This window comes from Nilaparvata lugens, chromosome 1 (genome assembly GCF_014356525.2).
Source record: "Nilaparvata lugens isolate BPH chromosome 1, ASM1435652v1, whole genome shotgun sequence".
Taxonomy (NCBI): Eukaryota; Metazoa; Arthropoda; class Insecta; order Hemiptera; family Delphacidae; genus Nilaparvata; species Nilaparvata lugens.
Window position 1 is genome coordinate 36,385,357 of NC_052504.1, and position 21,714 is coordinate 36,407,070.

General features: G+C 33.1%; 2 protein-coding genes across 2 annotated transcripts in view; one reads left to right on the forward strand and one right to left on the reverse strand.

Moving 5' to 3' along the window:
* LOC111054289 (anosmin-1) overlaps positions 1–2,912 on the forward strand; it is a 54,594-nt gene extending 51,682 nt beyond the window's left edge. The window contains exon 8 of the mRNA XM_022341280.2: positions 1,661–2,912. Within this exon, the coding sequence (XP_022196972.2) occupies positions 1,661–1,786 (126 nt within the window). The 3' untranslated portion in view covers positions 1,787–2,912. The remainder of the gene's footprint in view (positions 1–1,660) is intronic.
* LOC111054288 (alkaline ceramidase 3) lies at positions 2,168–17,464 on the reverse strand. Its single transcript, XM_039420459.1, has 6 exons — positions 17,152–17,464; positions 14,981–15,091; positions 13,718–13,823; positions 12,429–12,719; positions 11,802–11,906; positions 2,168–4,579 (listed from the first exon to the last, which is right to left on the reverse strand). Exons 1-6 carry the CDS (start codon positions 17,252–17,254, stop codon positions 4,471–4,473), a joined length of 825 nt encoding a protein of 274 aa, XP_039276393.1. The 5' UTR covers positions 17,255–17,464; the 3' UTR covers positions 2,168–4,470.
* Positions 17,465–21,714: the final 4,250 nt, after the last annotated feature.

The window sequence follows — 21,714 nt, forward strand, 5'->3', positions numbered from 1 at the left end:
TTGACATAATAAACTGCATAAAAATGAAGCTTAATAAATTTTCTTCAAGTTTCGTTCGGTAGAGGTTTTCGATAAATACGATACTTTTCGAGATTTTCGAATGTACTGCATTTTCGAAAACCCAGTTTTTCTTCCACTTATTCGCTCTTTCAAGTATTATAACTTATCAACAATTAATGTAACAAGAATGTGCTAATTACGAGATTGTAGAGCATTAAATTATCTTCCATTTCATGTATAGATCGACTATTTCACGCATTCCCATAATACTGTTGTAGCAGTTTTAGTTTTGAGTGTCTTTGTTTGGTAGGAAGTTTAGAAACAACCCCTGTGTTTAGTTCCGCAGACGTTCCAATAGGTACTCAATATGAATGTTCATACTGAAGCACACTGCCAATTTATAATGAAAGAATAGTGTGATATTCGAAGAAAGTCACTTGTTGCAAATCTTGAGATTTGACACTCAAAACTAAAATTGCTGCAACAGTCTTATGAGAATGCGTGAAATGGTCGAATTATACAGGAAATGAAAGATAATTCAATGCTCTACAATCTCGTAACTAGCACATTCTTGTTACATCAATTGTTGGAAAATTATAAGACTTGAAAGAGCGAATAAGTGGAGGAAAAACTGGGTTTTCGAAAATGCATCACTTTACAACATAAATATCTTGAAAAGTATAGGATTTATCGGGAACCTCTACCAAACAAAACTTGTAGGAAATTGATTAAGCTTTATTTTTATGTAGTTTATTATAGAACACATTGTTTCCAAGATATAAGCATGTAATTAATAAGTGGTAAATACAACTTTCAAACCACCCTCATCCCTTCAGAACATGATGTAGGGGTTGGGATTTTTGATATGCTCACCTCCAAACTAGTCTCGACAAAGCTGCGAAGTCGAAAATTGTGTTCCAAACATTCCCTCCAAATTTCATTGTCAACTGAACAGAAAATTTCACTCTCAACACTAAAACTGCTGCAACAGTCGTAGGGAAATGTGTGAAATAGTGAAAATATACATCAAATTGAAGATAATTTTGATAGAACATCAAATTGAAGATAATTCGATGTTCTATCAGCTCATAATCAGCACGGATTTTTTTCTTCAATCGTTCGAAAATTATAAGGCCGAAAAATGAAAAAAATGGAGGCAGAAGTGTTTTATCAAAAAATGTCTCACTTTCAAGAGCGGATAACTCAGAAACTATGAGAGATATGGAAAAAATGTAACGGACAAAACTTGTTGGTAATTTGTTAAGCTTCAATTTTGCATAGAATACAAACGTTTATAAGGTGCATAGTTTCCAAGATATATGCGAAAAATGAAAAAAATGGTTATTTCAAACCACCCCCACCCCTTTAGCACAGGGGGTAGGGGTGAGGACTTTTGATATGTTAATCCTCTTACTATCCTTAAAAGAGCTGTGAAGTTGAAAATTGTGTTCCAAATTTTTCCTTCTATACCTTTATTCGAGCATTCGTTGCCTGGGGACTATAGGTGATTAGTTGCAGAAAAAGGTAGTAGCTTGAAAACATCACCCTCCCTAGATGGGCACTACGCCCTACCCCTATATGGCCATATTAGAGGTCACTCACACATTGTAATACATCAACATAAGTTAGCATTATTTTAAAATGATCGATTTGTTTGTAGAACACTTACTTGGAGCTGACTTGCCTGCAACCAGGGTGCAAGTACAAGGTGAGGGTTCAAGAAATGGGATTCGGCTACTCGAGAGCTGGCAGCCTCTTCATTACAACACCACACAGCAAAGATTAGAACAATTTTCAACTCCATTTCCAATACAAACGAATACTTCAAGCCCATTCATTTCATAGAGAATAACATATATAATATATTGATGAGACAACAGAGAAAACGTCGCATTCGTAATAAAAAGTACTTGAATTATGTACAACAGCTTCTAAAAATATTATTGAACAATTGTTTCAGCACCAAAAATATGTATTCACGTGATGACGTGGGATGGAAAAACCGTAAATATTTCCGTTACAATGTGAATTATTCTCTATGGCGGTTCTTGGAGTAACCTTATTGTAAGGAAATACTCAAAATGATAGAATTGATAAATCACAAAGCATAGGTAATTATTTGAAAAATCAATTGTTCTCAAATAGTAACTTAGTATATTTTTTGTATTATTATTATTATTATAAATAGCAAGAGTTACTTTAAGTAATAGAATAAGATGGAATAAAACTAGTACGCTTTAAAAAATGAGAAATGATACTTTAAAAAAAAGGTTTTTTTAAAAAGAGTACTATTTTAATTCCATTTTATTCTATTTCTGTATTATAAATTTTAAAGGGATTACAAACGCTAGCTAAACGTTGAAGTGTTTTCCCTATTTTCTACTAAAGGACTGAAGGCCAGTATACTTATAATTTTAATTATTAGATTTTACTATTTTAAAAAATGTCCTATATTTAGGGAGTTTGGTCATGGGAATCAAGATGAATCCTATGAGCAGACTGCATGTTTTAAACTAGATCTATTATTCGATGAAATTGAGTTTAAACTTATCTAAGAAGACTTTGTTAGACTGGTATGTCATGTGTTGATTCTCAATCAACGACAGTATAGAATGCTGTACAAGAGCAATTCAACAGAATTATTTTCCATGATATTGTGGCTCAATGTCTACATTATCTACTATTATAATATGAATTTTAATAATCGAATAATACTAGTATTAATAAGTATTTCTTCAAGATGGAAATATCATGGTACAGGGGTTTGTTTTCTCCCCAGAAAATGAAATGACGATACCGAATTCTAATCCAATAAGCTGATATTATTCAGATACAGTAGTTTCTATTTGTTTGATTAATCTTGCCATAGAATTATGTTTTGTTTCACCTGATAATTTGTTTTGTATACCTCTCACCTAAGAACCCACGAAAATTCAGAATTTTCTCGATTCAAGTTACCACATTGATATTATAATGATTAGTTGAATAGTTTATCACATAGTTAATTGGACCAAGAAATTCACAATCTATTATATTATTATATTCTATCAAACAATTAAAGCTACAATTTCTTGTAGAGATGACAATCAATCAATTCATCTTCTATAATCAATTTGAGTTACACTCATGATCAAATGGTTCTAAACCAGAACTATTTTTATAAAGATTAAGATTAGTTGATTTTTCATAAAAATGAAAGTAGAAAGCTGAAACTTGAATTAAATTCAAATAGTACTATAAGTACAGATATTAGTATGCAGGTTCTTTTGAATTATATCAACAATAGTGATCCTAATATAATGATAATTATTATAAAAATGTAATAATTTAAATTATTATAATTATAGTAATTTAATTGTACGATTGTGTTGGAGTTTGTATTTCTTAAATAAATAAAACTGTTTTTTTCCTATGTATGAGAAAAAGTCTTACTTTTCGTTTCCCTGAAAGAATATTAAGATGAGAATACTATCTGACACATAATATCTCTGGTGAGAGTTATTTGCATGAAAAAAGGTACTGGACACTTCTCTGTAAACTAAGAAATTATCACGAACAGGCTCTAAAACTAGCAACTTTGTAGTCTTTTATCAATAGAAAAAAGCTATTTGAACAGCAGTGCCACATGCATGACTCCTCACAAATGATAATTGTTGGCCATAATACAATAGGCCTACTGTAATAAGTAGCTGTACAAGCTCGTTAAAAGTCTTCAATAACATAAGAACAAAATAACGAAATTCTAAATTTATTCAGGATGAAAATGAAATCAATTGATATTTATATAATTGAATTAATTTATTTATATAAAATTGTTTCCAATAAATTTGGTCTTTAAATGGAACAATCGACTTACATATTTATTGTTATTCAATAGATATGATTGGAAATGAGATTGTCTACTTTTATAGCCTACTATAAAAAGAGAATGTGATACAAAATTCTTAATTGAGTAATAAATTACATTGAATTTAGTTAAAAATGTATTTGAAAATATTGAGTATGCATTGATAATGAATCGTTACAAATATTAGATTTTACAAAATTAAATTCTTATAATGAAAGAGCAATGGTTTAGATCAATCTACATTTATTTTTAAATATGTGGGTCATAATTTTTTTAGAATGTTATGTGCATTCCATAGTAATCAATGTCAATGATCGATTTGAAAGTTTGAAATGGTCAAAGTATTGTGGGTAATATATATCAATGACCAAAGGAGTTGGACGGATGGTCACATGATAACAATAATTACTTAAATTCAAATAAAGCTTTTCGTTGGGGCTGCCGTCACTATAAAGGGCCCTACACACCTAAGGATTTGGCTCACGGATTTTGCCTGTCTTTTCTTGCCAGCCGAGCCAGGCCAAATCCGTCCGCCCAGGGCTACTGGCGCGGCTCTGCGCGGCTCTGCTCGGCTCGGGCGAAATCCGTGAATGTGTAGGCTCTGCTCTAACTATTTGCCACGTTCAGCGACTCTTCTCGGGTTTGAACCACCTCAATCCGAAGCCCATCTGACATAGCTCCAACTTCCTTTTCTCCTTTTTGCTCTTTTTAAAGTCATAGTTGGAATGTATGCTGGAAAAGTGAGAAATCAAGTTAGGAGCTAATCAAAAGGTTAGTAATTGAAAAAATATTTACTTTAATAGTTCTCTCTGAAAGAGGAAGAAAACCTAAGGTGGAAATCTGTGGTATTTATAAATAACTTACGAAATTGATAATAAAATAAAATTTAATAAACTTGAAGATTGGACAATCAATGGCAACCGTGTGAGGCATCTTTACTGAATCATTTACAAGCTCATTACTGTTCGGATACAATATGAAACTTGTAAAGCCATACAGACCTACCTCTTCACTAAACAACTCCTTTACTAATTCGACTAGAACTACAATGAAAACTACACAGAATTTACCAATTTTATAGTTAGTGCCTCACCATGATCCTTAGCATGATTACCCTCACCTGCAGTTGGGAAGTTGCCTCAAAGTTACAATTAACTTAATTGTTAAACAATTTTTTTTCAAATAATATGACAACATGATTCTAGGAGCTATTTCATGTATGATTCTTGTTAGCTAAGTAGATTTCGTGAACTAAAAACCAGCTACTAAATAAGTTCTGAATGATTCCTTTTATGTGTTGCTAGGTAATCAAAATGTGCTTGGCTAAAGCTGCGTTTACATGAAAGTTATTAACAAAATGTTAATAACTTAATTCTTATAGATTCTATTAGATTGAACATAACTTATCATAAACATGATGATCATATGTGTTTGTCAAGTTTCGTTCAATCTAATAGAATCTATATGGATAAGTTATTAACATTTTGTTAATAGCTTTGGTGTAAACGCGGCTTTAGAATGCTTTTGAAGAATTATTTATTCATTAATGAAATCAAATCAAATCAAATCAAATCAAATTGGCTTTTATTTTGCATATAACAAAAATACAAGAAAAAAACTTATAACTCAATAACATAACATAATTTTACAAACAGTGTATACTTTAGGCAGAACAAATTCTAAAAATATTATGCATCACAACCACTTAGGCCAGAGCCTGTGTGTGGTACATGGAGTCTGTTAAAATAGCCAATACTATTTAAATATAGGCCTAATAGCCTATATTGTTACTTAAAATAAGCATTTTATACTTATAGAGAGAATATACTTTATACTAGAGAATATACCAGAGAATATACTTTAAGAGAGAATATACTTTAGAGAATATACTATAAGAGAGAATACTATACTTTAAGAGGGAAGAATATTGCAAAAGTATTAGAAACTAGAACAATATAAAACTACAGTACAACACATATCAGTGGAACAAAGAAACCATATATTGTTGCACTACAATAAACAACACAGCATATACTAGGGTAAGCGTAAAATCTATTTATATAAATTATAAAAACTGATCACGACTGACTGATTGACTCTCGCATTCATCAGCAAAAACCATAAAATTACCGTAATACTGTATTACTATAAACATCGTTTGCAATACAGCTTCCTTACAGATCGCAGATGCTCGCTATTCATTTTTATTTATTTTTTCATTGTTATTAACAAATTTAATATTTTGTTTTATTTTTTATTATTATTATTTTTATTATTATCATTACTATATGAGAAATTTTTCTTTTTATGAAACGGAGCTGTGGGGCATCAGTTAATTAGTTATTGATAAATAGAATGAATTAGTTCTTCAATACCCTCCCTGCCAATCTCCTTCAACCAACCAGTAATAAGTTTTTTATAAATAAAAAGGGAATAATCCTCTACCCTTCTTAAGAAAGCCGGAATGTTTCGGAAAATGATGTGCGAAATGTAATGAGTGTTTGTAGTGGAGTGAGCCCCCACAAGTCTAGGTACTTCTATGCCCAAAGACTCCGCCGACCGAGTACTATAGTTGTGAGCAACTCTCGTGAACATATCTGCTCTATATTTATGAATATACAACAGTAGGCTCTTGACATACAACTGGCGAATATCGAGAACGTTGAACTCGTCATATATTAGTGCAGTTGGGGTACGGACGGGTTTTTTTAAAGCAATTTTTATAATTAGTTTTTGAGTTATCAATAACGGAGATAGAATTGTTTTATAAGCACCCCCATAAGCTAAAATCCCAGCAACTATTAACGATTGGACATATGCAAAGTATACATTCCTAAGTTCATCTTTAGATAAAAACTGACGTAAGTTGAGAAAAATGTAAATGGATTTACGTATTTTATTTTTCAGATAGGCAATGTGAACTGACCAGTTAAGTCTTTCATCAATCATAATTCCCAAATACTTGTAAGAACTCACTCTCTCAATACAATCGCACTGACACTGATTGTTATCTGGATTCCCACAAGAATGTAACATTAACGTGTCAACAGAAGGCTCATGATTTTTCCGTAAAGAAATTTCCATGAATTTTGATTTTTTTATATTAAGCGTCAAAATATTATCATCAAACCACGCCTTCAAAAGGTGGAGATCACGAGAAGCCTTTTGATACATTTCTTCCTTATTCACCCCGGTTACATGCAGAGCTGTATCATCAGCAAATAGGAACAGGTTACCGTCAAGTGGCAGTTTAGCTAAGTTGTTTATATAAATCAGGAATAAGAGAGGCCCCAAGGTGCTGCCCTGAACCACACCGTATTCAATGTTGTTAATTTTACTCTCAACACCCAACAGTTGGACGACCTGTTTTCTATCCGATAGATAACTCCTGAACCAATTGTAAGAGTTGTGACGAATACCTAACATTTCAAGTTTTTTTAATAGCTTCGATCTATCGACTGTATCGAAGGCTTTGGCCAGGTCCAGAAATATTATTAAATTATTAAGGTTTTTATTTATTGATTGGTCTACTTCTTGAGTTAATTTATACAGTGCATCAGATATGTTTTTGTCCTTCCTGAATCCAAATTGTCCATCTGCAAGAATGTTGTTAGCCTCAATGTAATTACTCAACTGAAATTTTATAATTCTTTCTAAAACTTTAGAGAAAATGCTTAAAATAGAAATAGGTCTGTAGTTACTTTCATGGGATCTATCACCATTTTTAAAAAGTGGAAAAACTCTGGCTATTTTAAAACTATCTGGATAAATACCCTGAGTAATGCTCAAATTATAAATGTGTTTAAGGGGTTTAATAAAGATTTTAATATGTTGTTTGAAAAATTGAGCAGATATATTGTCGAAGCCGGGAGCGGACATGCCTCTTATTTCGGAAGCAAATCTACAAATATCATCATCATTTACCGGATGCAAGATGAAGTTCGTGTCGAGTCTATAGAGATCATCATCAATAGCTGGAACACTATTGGAATGAACGGCCTTTGCCAAATTCTCCCCTACGTGCGAAAAATAGTCGTTGAATTCATCTGCAACTACTCTCGCTTTATGAAGTGGAGAATCAAAAATATAATTTTTTTTGAAATGATCTAATGGAAATCCTTCTTTTTTATTATTTCTTCCTGAAATTTCATTTATTACGCGCCAGAACTTTTTTGGGTCATTACCACTATCATTTACTTGATCTCTATAATACTGGGCTTTGGTTTTTTTAAGTAAGTCATTTAATCTATTTCTATAGTTTTTAAAGTAATTAATTAATTCTAAATTAAAGGGTTGTCTCTTAGTAAGCCTATGTAAATTATCTCTCTCTCTAATTGACCTAACTAATCCATCCGTTATCCAGGGCTTTATTTTTCTAAAACGTGAGTTCACTTGTGTGACCGGCTTTTTTGACCTTTCAATGTTAAATTTTATAATAGAAAAAAAATTATCTGCTGAAGTATTAACATCATGCTCGGCAATCACAGAGTCCCATGTTTCCTCTCTGAGAAAAGATTCTAAAGTTTCACTATGAATGTAAAATTTAGGTGATTCAGTTGTGGTTGTATCCATAGAATTTGAATTTATTTGCAAGGCTACTATGTAATGGTCTGTTATAGAAACTTTTGCAATTGCTGACTGAACTGAAGACACATCAATATTTTTTATAAATACATGATCAATCAGTGTACTGCTATTATTCTGTTCTCTTGTTGGTTTATCAATACAATTGATAAACCCATTTTCGTACAAAGCATCTAAATAACTGTCTGTTTGTAAGTCGTTATTTAATATATTAATATTAATGTCTCCTGCGATTATATTGGTTTTGCCCTTATTGGTTTCAATACAATAATTTCTAAGATGATCAGTGAATTCCTGTACATTGGAATCATGGGTTCGATAAATTGCTAATAAACAGTATTTCTTTTTATCATAGTGAAAGTCAATTTCTACAGCATTGACCCCACCGATATTCAAACTTCTCCCAACTGATGATAACGATTTCTTGATAAAAACAAGCACTCCGTCGTTTCTGTTACGCTTATCTGCTGTCTGATAAGTTTCATAACCGTCAAGTTGCTTGATATCATCTATATTGAGCCAAGTCTCAGTCAACACAATAATGTCTATTTCAAAATCTAATGAGTTGAGTCCCACCAATAAATTGTCAATGTTTTCATTGTAGCTTCTTATATTTAAATGAATTATTTTCAAGCTTCTCTCTTTATTAAAAAATAAATTGAATGAATTAAATGTATCATACTCTCTACAAAATATTGTATTATAATTGTCTAATTCTATTTCATGTCTGTCCATAGACAGTAAAAAAAAATTCTAAAACAAAAAATAATAAAAAATCTCCGGGACCATCCGCCCGCTCAACCGCCACAAAAAATACAAATTTCATGTAACATAATGTACGGAAAAAATTTGAACATGATAATATACATTGGAGGCAGAATAGATGGTTTTTTTTGGTATTTGTGTAAATAAGAACCATAAATTATTAGACCAACACTAGGGTGTATCATAACTGATAATAAAGCAATATAGTCTAATTATGTTATCATAGATAATATTTCAAAGTAGACTATTTGAATATCATATTACTTTTGATAATTCTCGAAAAATTATTCGAATAATTCAATATTATTAGCAATTACAAGCAGCATTATAAGGATTAAATCAACATCCGTTAATATCAATATTAATTGACATCAATCAATATTAATTGTAAAGGGTACCGTACTACAAATAATCATAATACTTTAGCCAATCATTCGAATTGAATATCGCATCATTATTTTCCAACAATGTAATTATTCAATTTAATTATTAATTCGAATTGAATACATTACTTTATGATAACAAAATTATTCGAATTGAATCCTATTACTTTTTAATAATGCAATTATTCGAAACAAATATTTAACCTCACTATAACTACCCAAGTTACAGGAAATTAGTTAAGCTTTTCTTTTTTAGCTGCGTAGAAATAAAACAAGATAAAAACTAAAACAAAAACAAGATAAATTAACAAAACAGCACAATGCTAGAAAAGAAAGTAGACTCGACTGTTATCACTATACAGAGAAGATACCAGTTGAAGTAAAATAAATATTTAAGTCAAGTCAGCTAATCAAGCCCGGAGCTACATGTAACAATTACAGTAAATATACTAATAAGATTCTACAGTAAATTAAATTCTAATGAAATCACCCTGTGATCCAAAAGGCCTATACTAAATTCAAATATTTCCAGATTATTTTTCAAATAATTTAGAGAACAATACATAATTCACTCCAAAAGAGACACACTATATTATCCTACTCCTCACTCAAAGCAAGATAGAAAATAATAATGGAAAAAAAAAATAAAATAAAAATTGAACCTACCTAACCATTGTTTTCAACGCGGATAACGCAGATAAATTAAATTAAAGTAATGACTGGTTAAGAATGTTGAGTAATCTGATAATTATATTTTTGTTTTTTATGCTGGAATAATGGAAATAAAACAAGCAAATAGATTGATTAATTATTACTCTAACGATAATCCTATAAAATGTATAGAATTAATATTGAATTCATTCAATAAATACCGCAAAAAATAATCAACAGAAATTAAAACCATCTAAATGACCCAAGGAAATGAATTAGAAAAAATTTTACCTGGCTTATCCATGACTTATTTTACAAAAATTTTTTCCACATTACCGGCCACTTTTTCAACAGTTTCACGTGAACTGTTAGCTACTGCCTCATGAATGTCATCTGGAACCCATACTCTGATAGGACTGTCGTTGGTATGCACCTTCACCCACACTCTTCCGTTCCTTAGCCACGCACTATCGATTTTTTTATCTTTCACCAATCTTTTTCCGTACGATAGAATGTACTTGTTTTGAGGTGTTAAGTGTTCGTTGATGAAAACATTTCCATCCGGTAGGGCAGCGTCCACCATCTTCGCCGTTAATCGGTGCTTTCTTCCAGCAGACAACCACGAATCCCGTGTAGATCTCGATAAGAAACAAGCTATTATGGAGGGGTGTTTAGCGTTCTTTGTCACAGGAATTCGATGTGCTATAGATATATCTGTCTCGGAGTATGTCACTTGTAATGCTTTAGCAACACACTCCATAATCCTGTATACATCTTCGTTGTTTGTTACGGGGATGCCAGCAACTTCAATGTTGTTAATCCGGGAGTATTGTTGTAAGTCTCTGAGGTCTTGTTTTGTATAGTATAGTTCTCTTGAAAGCTTATCATTCAACTGCTTCAAACCCTCGCACTCACCCCTTAGATTCTCAGTTTCCAATTTGACTAGATTCACTGAACTCTGCAATTCGTTTAAAATAGTAGTGTTCTTAATGACGGCACTTTCCAGGCTTGTTATTTTATTGAAATTAGCGTCGAGTTTAGAGTTCATTTGAGTAGAAAGCGAGTTAATGGCCTGGAGAACTGAATCCTGGTCAGCGGAAGATACAGTCACAGTTGTATTATTGCAATCGTCACAATGCCACGTATCTTTTTTTGCGCCAAGTCCAGCTAACTTTCCTTTTGTTCGGATACGCGTACATTCAACATGAAAAATGCTATCACACTTGGTACACTTGATGACATCAGCAGCGTTAGGAGTGGCAGCCGAGTTACATTTGAGGCACGACATTATATTATAACTCTGAATATAATTCCGTAAAATAGCAAACTCAATAAACAGTTCAAGTCAACTTGTACTACGAGAAACAGAATATAACAGGCAGCCGAGCGGGCCCACCGTTCACTATCGGAGCGTACTGATAATCACAACCTTTCGCATCGGCATCTAAAACCAGACTGATGGGGCTGATGAGGCCTAAGAAGTATTGAAATAGAATGGATTGTTAGTTTAGATGGTGAAATGGGAAAGAATTAGTTTATCAAACTCGATTGAATGATTAGAATCAACTTACCATATGAAAACTTGCAGATAGGTTGCATAGCCAGCAAAGCAATGCCACCAGCCATGTAGCTGCGTAACCGGACTTAGGTAAGGACTCATCGAGCTCCTTAAAGAACTGAAATTATAATAATTCGATTAGATCGATTTTGTAAATTTTAAAAGGATAAAATTAAAGAAACTGAATTAATTTGAATTTTCACACAATAGAGATTGAACTACGCTCTAAGAATCAATCATGCCAGACTTATCATCTTAGAGAAAATCAATTTTCAAACATTCCATCCTTATTTTATACTAGCCAAACTCTTTTTCCAACTCATCTTGAAGAAAGAACATAGAATTGTTAGTTTTTTCAAGACATTTTAGCCTTTTATGAGTAGGCTACAAATTTGCAAACTTGAAATTTGAATAATTTCTCGATATTGACGATGATCTGTTATTAATATGATCCATAATAAAAGCAGAATTTTAAAAGGAACTGCTACTTCATTGTACGAGGTACCGCTTACGGACCATGCATCTCTAATCCAGTTACGTCCTTTCAAAAACAATTTCTAGGACGTTGTAACTAACATAAAACTGAAGGCCATCCATAAACCATAAAGGCAAAATTTCAAGAAAAACTCAGGCTACTTACTGAAGATTTGAGCAGAAGATCTTGTCGAGATTCCACAGGAAGAACCCAAGCAAATAAGTTGTTAATGATATGATGAATAGTTTTTTACAGACTTGACAGCCCTTTAGTCGAATCAAGTTGATTTCTTGAGCGAATGAAATCAAAACAAGAACTCCATAGCTGGAATGTTGCAGCAGTGGCTGAGGCCACAACAGGTAGACGGCAGTGAACGATGAGGCGAATGTCACCAAGCAAATAGCCAAGCGGCCATTCGAAAACATTTTATCATTTTCAGGTTTTTTAACAACCGCTCTGAAAAAAATATATACAAAGTTTATAGTAATTGGAAAAGAAAGTGAATTGTATTGAAAGAATTAAATTATAAGAGTTGATAGAATTTGATATTTTTATTGAAGTTATAAGTTTCAAATTAGCTAACCCAGATATTTCAGTGGGTTGTGCGTTTCATTGTTGTGTGTCTAAAAGTATTCCATATTTCCATTGTGAAGTACATATGAGAGAGTATTATCTTCAGCTGTTCAATCAACAAGAGTATAGCTTAGATGAAAAAAAATGTTCTAACAACTGCTTTCAGTATGTGAAATAAATCTCTCAACTGAGCATTGCATTATTACCGAATTCACTGAATAATTCCAGTAAGTAGACAGATTTGTAAGTACAATGACATTTATTCCCTAACCAGTAGTTTTTAAATCAATTTGCAGACTTATTTATGAAATACAATACAAAAGATAACACATCGTCAAACAACATGTCTTTGAATGGAGATGATTGATTACTTAAAATTGGATAGTTTATAATAGAATTATGCCTGTTTCTTTGTTATAAATAAATAATTAAATATCAGTTTGCACTCTACTATCGTGATAATTTTTGTTGTATTGGAAGTCGTTCAAGGTCAAACGAAAGTGTGTATGATGTAATAGTTTCTTGAAAAGAAGTTTATTGAATTTTTTTCTAGAAACCAAGTTAGAAAAAATATTCATTTTGTGGATCAGCTCAAAACTTGTACTTGATAGACAACAGATGGAGCGCTCAAGGAGTATATCACATTTTTAACAAGATGGAAAAATGGGGAATTTTTAATGAATATTCAAAGTTGTGTTTGAATTGTATGTTCAATTTTTAAAATGAATATTCATCATGCCTATATTCACTTATTAACGCTTGAGACTAGTAAATGATGTTTTCCAGTTCATTCTATTCCTATAATAAAAAAATCTTGTTCCAGTATGTGAATTGATAAGAAAATGGTAGTTTTTCCAGTTTGAAATGTTAAAAATACTCACAAACAATAAACAAGTACGCAAGTACCCCACACCATTGGAAGTTCATCGAATAGTTGCATTTCATACAGAAGAGTCATATGAAAAGCCCATGAGCCTAGACCAACAACTGCAACAAAATGACTTCACTAGACTAGACTAGACCAAAATGCAATCAAGTGTGCAATAAATAAGCAAATGACATTTTAAATGGCATAAATATGGGGGTGAAACATGAGACTGCATTTTATTGATAGCCTACCCATTATTATTATTATTATTCAAATACCCAACATAATAATTATACATTTACAATTCAATATTCAATGAATATAACAATAATTATTATATTCACCATAATAATTATAGGAGAACGAAATTTCGTTTATTTTTTACGTATCCATTTAATCGCAATTGAATAACTGCGATTTCTCATTCCTATCCATATTCACTGATTGGCTGGTTTGAATAGGTTCAAAATGAACGTTACTATCAGAGGTTGTACGGGCGTGAAATGCTCAAAATACCAAATGGGCATTCGGGGTGCTGTATTCGATTATTGTAAAGTAGAATGTTTTGTATAAAAGTGTTCAACGATTTACGTCCTAGCTATTCTCTGTTTCAATATTCGCATCATCATAATTATACCATTTCATGTCAAATTAGTTGGATTATTGTTTAAGTGCGTATATTCAATATGTTTCAATTCCTTATTTCTAGACAAAGTTTGGACAGGATAAAGATATGAGACTGGATAAAGATATAGATAATAGTGTAATAAGTTTGGTAAAAAATGTTGCTTCATAGGCCAAATTATATTTTGCTTACTTTTTCTAGAACAAATCGAAATAATTGTAATTCGAAACCGAAATATTTTGCTGAGGAGAGAGTAAACTGATGATTCCTATCAAACTTTTTTATTCTCAAACAAAATTGAATGCTGAGTTGAAAAAAAATGAAAATGAGTCAAAGAATGCTGATGAGATAATATCGAATTATGATTCATTGAACAGTATCTGTTGATTTAAATAAAAATGTATGTGTTAATGATAATATTATAATCTTCGATGTAAATGTTACAATTTGGAATAATAAGATGCATTCGCTTAATTTCTAAGTTGTATCAACTTATTTATTTAACTTGAATTTTACCCAACCATTTTGAGAAAAAAATATTATAAGGCTTGATAAATTTGATAAAATGTCAAGAAAATTCATTACCATAATAATATCAGGCTGTATGTTGTCAATTCGATACATGATACAATAAAATTGGAGGTTACTCACCTAGAAGGAGGAAATGGCAAAAAATGAATCTCAATTCAAAGCCCTGGTTGATTACTTCAACCATACCCCAAATCGGTGGTAATATCATCATAAGATTGCTGATTGTATTGGCTGTAAAAAAATTACAAACAATTAATATAATTGGATATATTTTTAGATGTTAGATGATGATATTAGATGTTGAAACGTTAATAGGATTTTTAGAAAGCTTTGTCAATTTACCAAGGATATTTCACTACCTATACTAACATTTTTGAAAATTATTTTCTATAAGGAGAGTTTCATCAAATGGGTGGCTACAAGGACTCATATACTCATGACAAAAGAAATAACAAAAGAAAATTGGTAAAAATTCTGTGAAGAATTTTCAAATGCTAAATATTGTAACTAACTTCACAGTTAACTGAGAATACCAGCGAAACATCAAACATTTTTTTATTTGTTATAGTCTGTGAAAATAAGTTGAGACTTGGACCTCCATCCGAAGAAATTAGTGTTGCCAAATCGTGAAAAATTGCAAATTTCTCATCTAACCACAGAATTGTTTGTAGAATATCATCCCCGATATTCTAGTAGCGCTGAAAAAGTTTTAGAATTGAAGTATTAAAGGGAAAGGAAATTAAATATGATAAAATGAAATATCACGGAAAATGGTTTGATATGGTTTTCTTCTGAATATCACGTCTCTCAAAATCATGGTGTATCGTAATAAATGATAATTTCACATTAAAAAAATGGGGAGAATGTCTCCTTTCTATTGGTGTCTGGATCATTCATATTCGACCTTTAGTTATTTTTTAATTAATGTTTATGTTCGTCAATTTCGAGTCATTATCACCAAAAAACATGAAATTTTCGACATGCTAGAAAGGTTTAGTTTCAAAAGATACGTGGGTGGTGAAAGCAAGAAAGTTTTTCAGAAATAATTGAAATTATTTTTTAAATTGTCAAAAGATCGGATTTTGGTCTCTAAAGAATTTTAAGTTAGGAAGCGGCTGCATGTGTACCGAAGGCTGCAAATTTAAAATTATTTGAAATATTACAACTGCAAGAAGATGGTTGCTATGAGAAAGGCTATGGTGCAACACTGCTTGGATTATACGAGACAGAGTTGTCATTCCTATAGTAACTATATAACCAGAGGTTATAGTTAAGTGAGTAGTTATGGATATACACGTATACTGTAGTGATTTCCACTCTTTATAATCATATGGCTAGCAGTCGCTGAATTTTTCAAGCGTTCTGTTTATTTTTTGTTGATCTCTATTATTATTGATAGCACACCATTCAGCCGCTCTCCTTGACTTTGAAAATCATCAGAGGACAAAATACGCTCTTTAGACTAATTTCGACAATTGTAAAAATAATTTCAATTATTTATAAGAAGAATCCTTGCTTTCATCACTTATTATCTTTTGAAAAAACCGTTTCCAGCATGTCAAAGTTTTTTATTTTCTGCTCCTCAAAATGTTGAACATAATCAGTAATTAAAAATAATTGAAAGTCAGATAAGAATGATCCACACACCAATAGGAAGAAGACATTCTCCCTGTTCTTTTGATGTAAAATTCTCACTTATTACAACACCCCTTTATTCTAAGAGAAGTGATATTAAAAAAAAAAAACATGTTTCCACACAATCATCCCTCCCGAGTGAATTTAGTAACGAGCATACGGTACCTTGTGATGATGCTCTCACAGAAAAACTTTTATACATAAATGCCAGGTTAATGTTTAGTTCTCATCACCCTAGGGTCGCCAGCCGCAAAACCAGATTGTGGCAGCTGGCCATCAGATTTTGACGGACGGCTGATGTATCACTCGGATCGTCAGCACGATCGAAATTTCTGATGTCCCAGATCGCTTTAACACGGCAACCACTAGTGGCTTTCAATCATAATTTTATTCTTGTCGTCCCTCTGGCGACCAAGCCTGGTAGTCTAATGTAATACGAGCCTTACCGTATTTGATGATTAAGGACAATTTTTTATTGTCCCAGAACGTAATCTACAATTTACTTTATCAGTGGGCATACGTAAAAATTAATTCTTTATCATAATTTTCCTTTTTCATCTCTAGACTCTCTATAATGTTTCAAACAATAAGGCTAGAAGATAGCTTTGATTATTTTTTAATCAGCTCACAAATTGATAAAATACTCAATAACTTACACATTTCTGCAACATAAAAATTTACTTCATAGTTTTTCTCACACCAATCAATCGTTGCCGTTGGTGGTCCCCAATAACCTATTATTTCTGAATGAGGTGCCATAATTTTATATCAGTATTTTGATTAATTGATTGCTGTCAGAAATGGAACGAAAATTGCTATCATTATTAAAAACTGAGTAAAATTCACACACTACAATTATAGTAATTACACTTCACACTCAACATCCGTAGTTTGCGGTTTCACACCGACAGCCGACACGGTTTTGCTTGTCTTCTGTTTCTGTTTCTGTAGTCTGCACCCGCACCGGCGCATCTGCAGCGCTGGGTGGCGCTCGTAGGAAACAAAAACAGCTGATAGCACAGAACAACAAATTAGGTAGACAGGCAATGACCTACTGTCTGTTCCACATGACAAAATTTGAAAATTAAAAAATATTCATCACCTGAAACTCACCAACGAGCTAAAAAATATATAGTAAACTGGTTTACTATTTTATATATATATATACCAGTTTACTATAGTTTAGCTCGTTGAAACTCACAATTTCAGAAGCTCATGATACGTCTTTCACAGAAAGATTTTCTCATCGAATCTTGTCTGAACGCAACAAAATGAATTGATCAATCTGCGTTATGTAATTCGACCGTCGTTGAATGTTTACGAAGGAATACCCACATACAGAGCTAACCGAAGATCTGGAACTACTGGCGGGGACTGAAGAACTAAGGAAAAAATAAGTAAGTTATTGGTGAGTGGTTTCTCAATTTAACAAAGCATATTCATTCTGTTGCAAAACGTTTCCAGATCCATTGCTACATCCTCATGTTTGCTGACGATGCCACTATTTTTGCAAGGGGTAGAGCACCAGATTTGTCCAAGAGGTAGGCAGCAGATATTTTTGAGCAGGCGAAGCAGTGGTTCACCAGCAACGAGCTGATGCTTAATGAAAGGAAAACCCAGGAGACAACATACACTCTTGTTCGGGAGCAGCTTGACGATCTCACAGAAGTGAAGCTACTGGGTTTTACACTGGATGCTAAACTTGGCTGGAGTAGCCACATTGATAACATATGTAGGAAACTAGCCAGAGTGATGTACCTACTGAGATGTCTGAAGCCATTAATCTCCAGGAAGCATCTGGTGGAGGTGTATTTTGCTATGTTTCATAGCCATATCAACTATGGACTTCAGTTATGGGGGCATGCTCCAGGCTGTAAAGATGTACTGCTCCAGCAGAAGAAGGCTCTAAGGATCCTAGATTCGGCGGGATACTTGGACCACTGCCGACCCATCTTTATCAAGCTGAGAATACTCACGGTATACAATCAATATATCTGGCTCTCCCTGTTGCACGCAAGGGATAATTTCCACTTGCTCACAAGAAGAGAAGACAGACACTCCTACAACACCAGAGGAAAAGCGAAAATAGACATCCCTTTCTGCAGGCTGAGTAAGAAGAAGGATTGTTTCCCAATACTAGCCCTGAGGATTTACAACGCCTTACCTGACAGTGTGAAGAACTTGGACGACAGGAGCTTCAGAACAAAAATCAAAAACTGGTTAATAGAGTCTCCATTCTATTCAGTGGAGGAATACTTTGGAAATTTACTACAAATATAAAATAAATTAACCTACTCAACTATGAAAAACCCAAGGTATATAGAAGAAGATGGTAGGTCTCACGCGCATTTTTGTGCTAAATTTCCGGTACAGCTGATGTCATTTTATATCCAACATCTGTTTTTAACAAATAAGTTTCATAAATTGCCAATAGGTGTTAAAAACTTCGGTTGGTGGCAATGACACCATCTAGCTAGCTGGCCACTGCGCACACACTTCCTGACCCCTACCGTTTTCATCTAAAGACCGTGGGGAAACCCATGTTCTAGAGCAGGTGTAGTAGCATAGCCACCTCTAATACAAGGCCGCGGCCTTCAATATTGCAATGTCGCATTGTAGGCCTAGAATCTAATACATGATTGTTGAAAAAGATTTTAAAAAATACCAGCTGATCTTTTTCACCAATCATGTATTAGATTGTAGGCCTACACTGCGACGTTGCAATATTGTAGGCCACGGCCTTGTATTAGAGGTGGCTATGGTAGTAGTAATACAACTAAATTTAGAGTGGGGGTAAAAGTAAACGTAAATTCGTATGTCTATTGTTGGTGGGGAGTCCCTTGCGGGAAGGTCCCACCGCCTGAATATATAATTTTGGACCTTACGACTGTCATACTTCAGCCGGGACCGACAGTTTCATTATATAACAACACAATTATTATGAGGCTCACGTTATAATGGCAGTGGAGAAAGGGAAAAAAACAGAACAGCGTTGCCGATTCTCTGCCTTGCCACTGGCTTTTATAGGGGATAGCTGACACTATATCTGATGTAATATTAAATGTTTATTCTTGTTTAAAATGATTAATTATATTTTATTACCAAGAAAATATATTTTTAATTGATTCAATAATACATTTTCATAATTAGTAATTAGTGAGATAATATTTTTTTAAATTTATTATATTATTGCATTGTTGAAAAACGATCCGGCTACATCAAAAAATGATTAAACTAAAAACAAACACAAATTCACTCCTAAAATCACAGGTATTGTATCTAATTACCTAGCTACATTTGGACTGTTGTATAAATTAGAATTGGAACCGTTTTGGGCTTATAAGTCTGTGGTACTTTTCTGTAAGTGTGTAATTCTGAATGATTAAATAAATAAATAAATAATTGAAGGTAATCATCAGTCTTGAAAATTATTGAAAACCGTCATCCCTTTAGCACAAGGGCTAGTAATGGGTACTTTTGATATTGTAAAATCTGACAAAGCATTTATTGGAACGGTTCCACTTGTTTTTCGTTCCGCTACTACGTAGACATCATGTCTGTCTGTCTGCGCGCTCTGTCTTTTGTGCGTCTGCGCTGACCAGTGACGTCACAGTTGGTTCTTCGACACTGCTTCAGTCAAGCTGGTTTTCTATACTTTTATTCATATTTTTTCGTCGGATTGTTTGCCGTTGCAATTTTAATATTTATACTATTCGATTTTTTGGAATTTAATCTTGTCTTTAGGCATCTTACTTTCTAGTTATTTGCTACTTTTTCACCATACGTTTGTAAACGTGTTGTTCATGGCTGTCATTTCCGCCTTCCCGTTTTTGTTGCTAGCGTCTTTAGGTTTTGCTGTTTGTCTTTTCATGGAGGTCGTCGGGCGTGCATCCTGCGCCCGGTCTAAACTTTTCATCTGAATTCATCGGACCTACAGAACGTTTTTAAAGTGTGAATTATTCTTCAAATTAATTCGTTTGTTCTATTCTTCAAGTGTGATTCAATTATTCGTCGATTTCTTCACTCATTTACTCTGTTAAACTTTGATAAACTTTGTCAAAAATTGCAACCTCGTGTGAGCGTTTCATCGCTATTCATTTGATCTACAGAACGTTTTTAAAGTGTGAATTATTCTTCAAATTAATTCGTTTGTTCTATTCTTCAAGTGTGATTCAATTATTCATCGAGTTCTTCACTCAGTTACTCTGTTAAACTTTGATAAACTTTGTCAAGAATTGCAACCTCGTGTGAGCATTCATCGCTACTTATTTGATCTACAGAACGTTTTTAAAGTGTGAATTACTTCTGCAAATTAATTCATTTATTCTATTCTTCAATTGTGATTAATTATTCATCGATTGCTTGCATATTGCTTTGATAAACTTTGTCAAAAATTACAACCTCGTGTAGGCTTCAGTTACCATTTTTCTACAATTGGCTTCACCTCGTGAAACTCAAACTTTCAAGTGCATCATCTCTACCGTTTGGAAATCAATCCAAAAATTCCACAACTTGAAGGTCGGATTATTCGTTTGGAATTCTACTTGCTCCAGCCTACATTCCCACTGGGGGATTCGCCTGCTGTAGTGGACGTTTCCATGCTTGTCATCGCATGGCCAGATCACTTCATCACTTGCTGATGTCCTGTTCCTGTTGGTATTGCGGAGTCATTGCCTGTCTGCCTGGCCGCATCTCCTCTTCAAAATTTTATTCAGGTCATGTAAATCGTTCTATTCAATTTTCATTTATGTATATACTTATTGATTGATTAATGTCTATCTTGACATTTGATTCACTGAGGCCACTGACACCTACTTATTGTTTGATTAATGTCTATCTTGACATTTGATTCACTGAGGCCACTGACGCCTACTTATTGTTTGATTAATGTCTAGCTTGACATTCAATTCACTAGGCCACTGACGCCTACTTATTATTTGATTAATGTCTATCTTGACATTCATATCACTGAGGCCACTGACGCCTACTTATTATTTGATTAATGTCTAGCTTGACATTCAATTCACTAAGGCCACCGACGCCTACTTATTGTTTGATTAATGTCTATCTTGACATTTGATTCACTGAGGCCACTGACGCCTACTTATTGTTTGATTAATGTCTATCTTGACATTTGATTCACTGAGGCCACTGACGCCTACTTATTGTTTGATTAATGTCTATCTTGACATTCAATTCACTGAGGCCACTGACGCCTA

Coding starts and splice junctions, on each gene's coding strand:
- LOC111054288 (XM_039420459.1), bottom strand. CDS start 17,254: ATGGCACCTCATTCAGAAATAATAGGTTATTGGGGACCACCAACGGCA. Junction 13,824..14,980: donor TTGCCATTTCCTCCTTCTAG/GTGAGTAACCTC, acceptor ATTTTGTTGCAG/TTGTTGGTCTAGGCTCATGG. Junction 12,720..13,717: donor TGCGTACTTGTTTATTGTTT/GTGAGTATTTTT, acceptor TATTTTTTTCAG/AGCGGTTGTTAAAAAACCTG.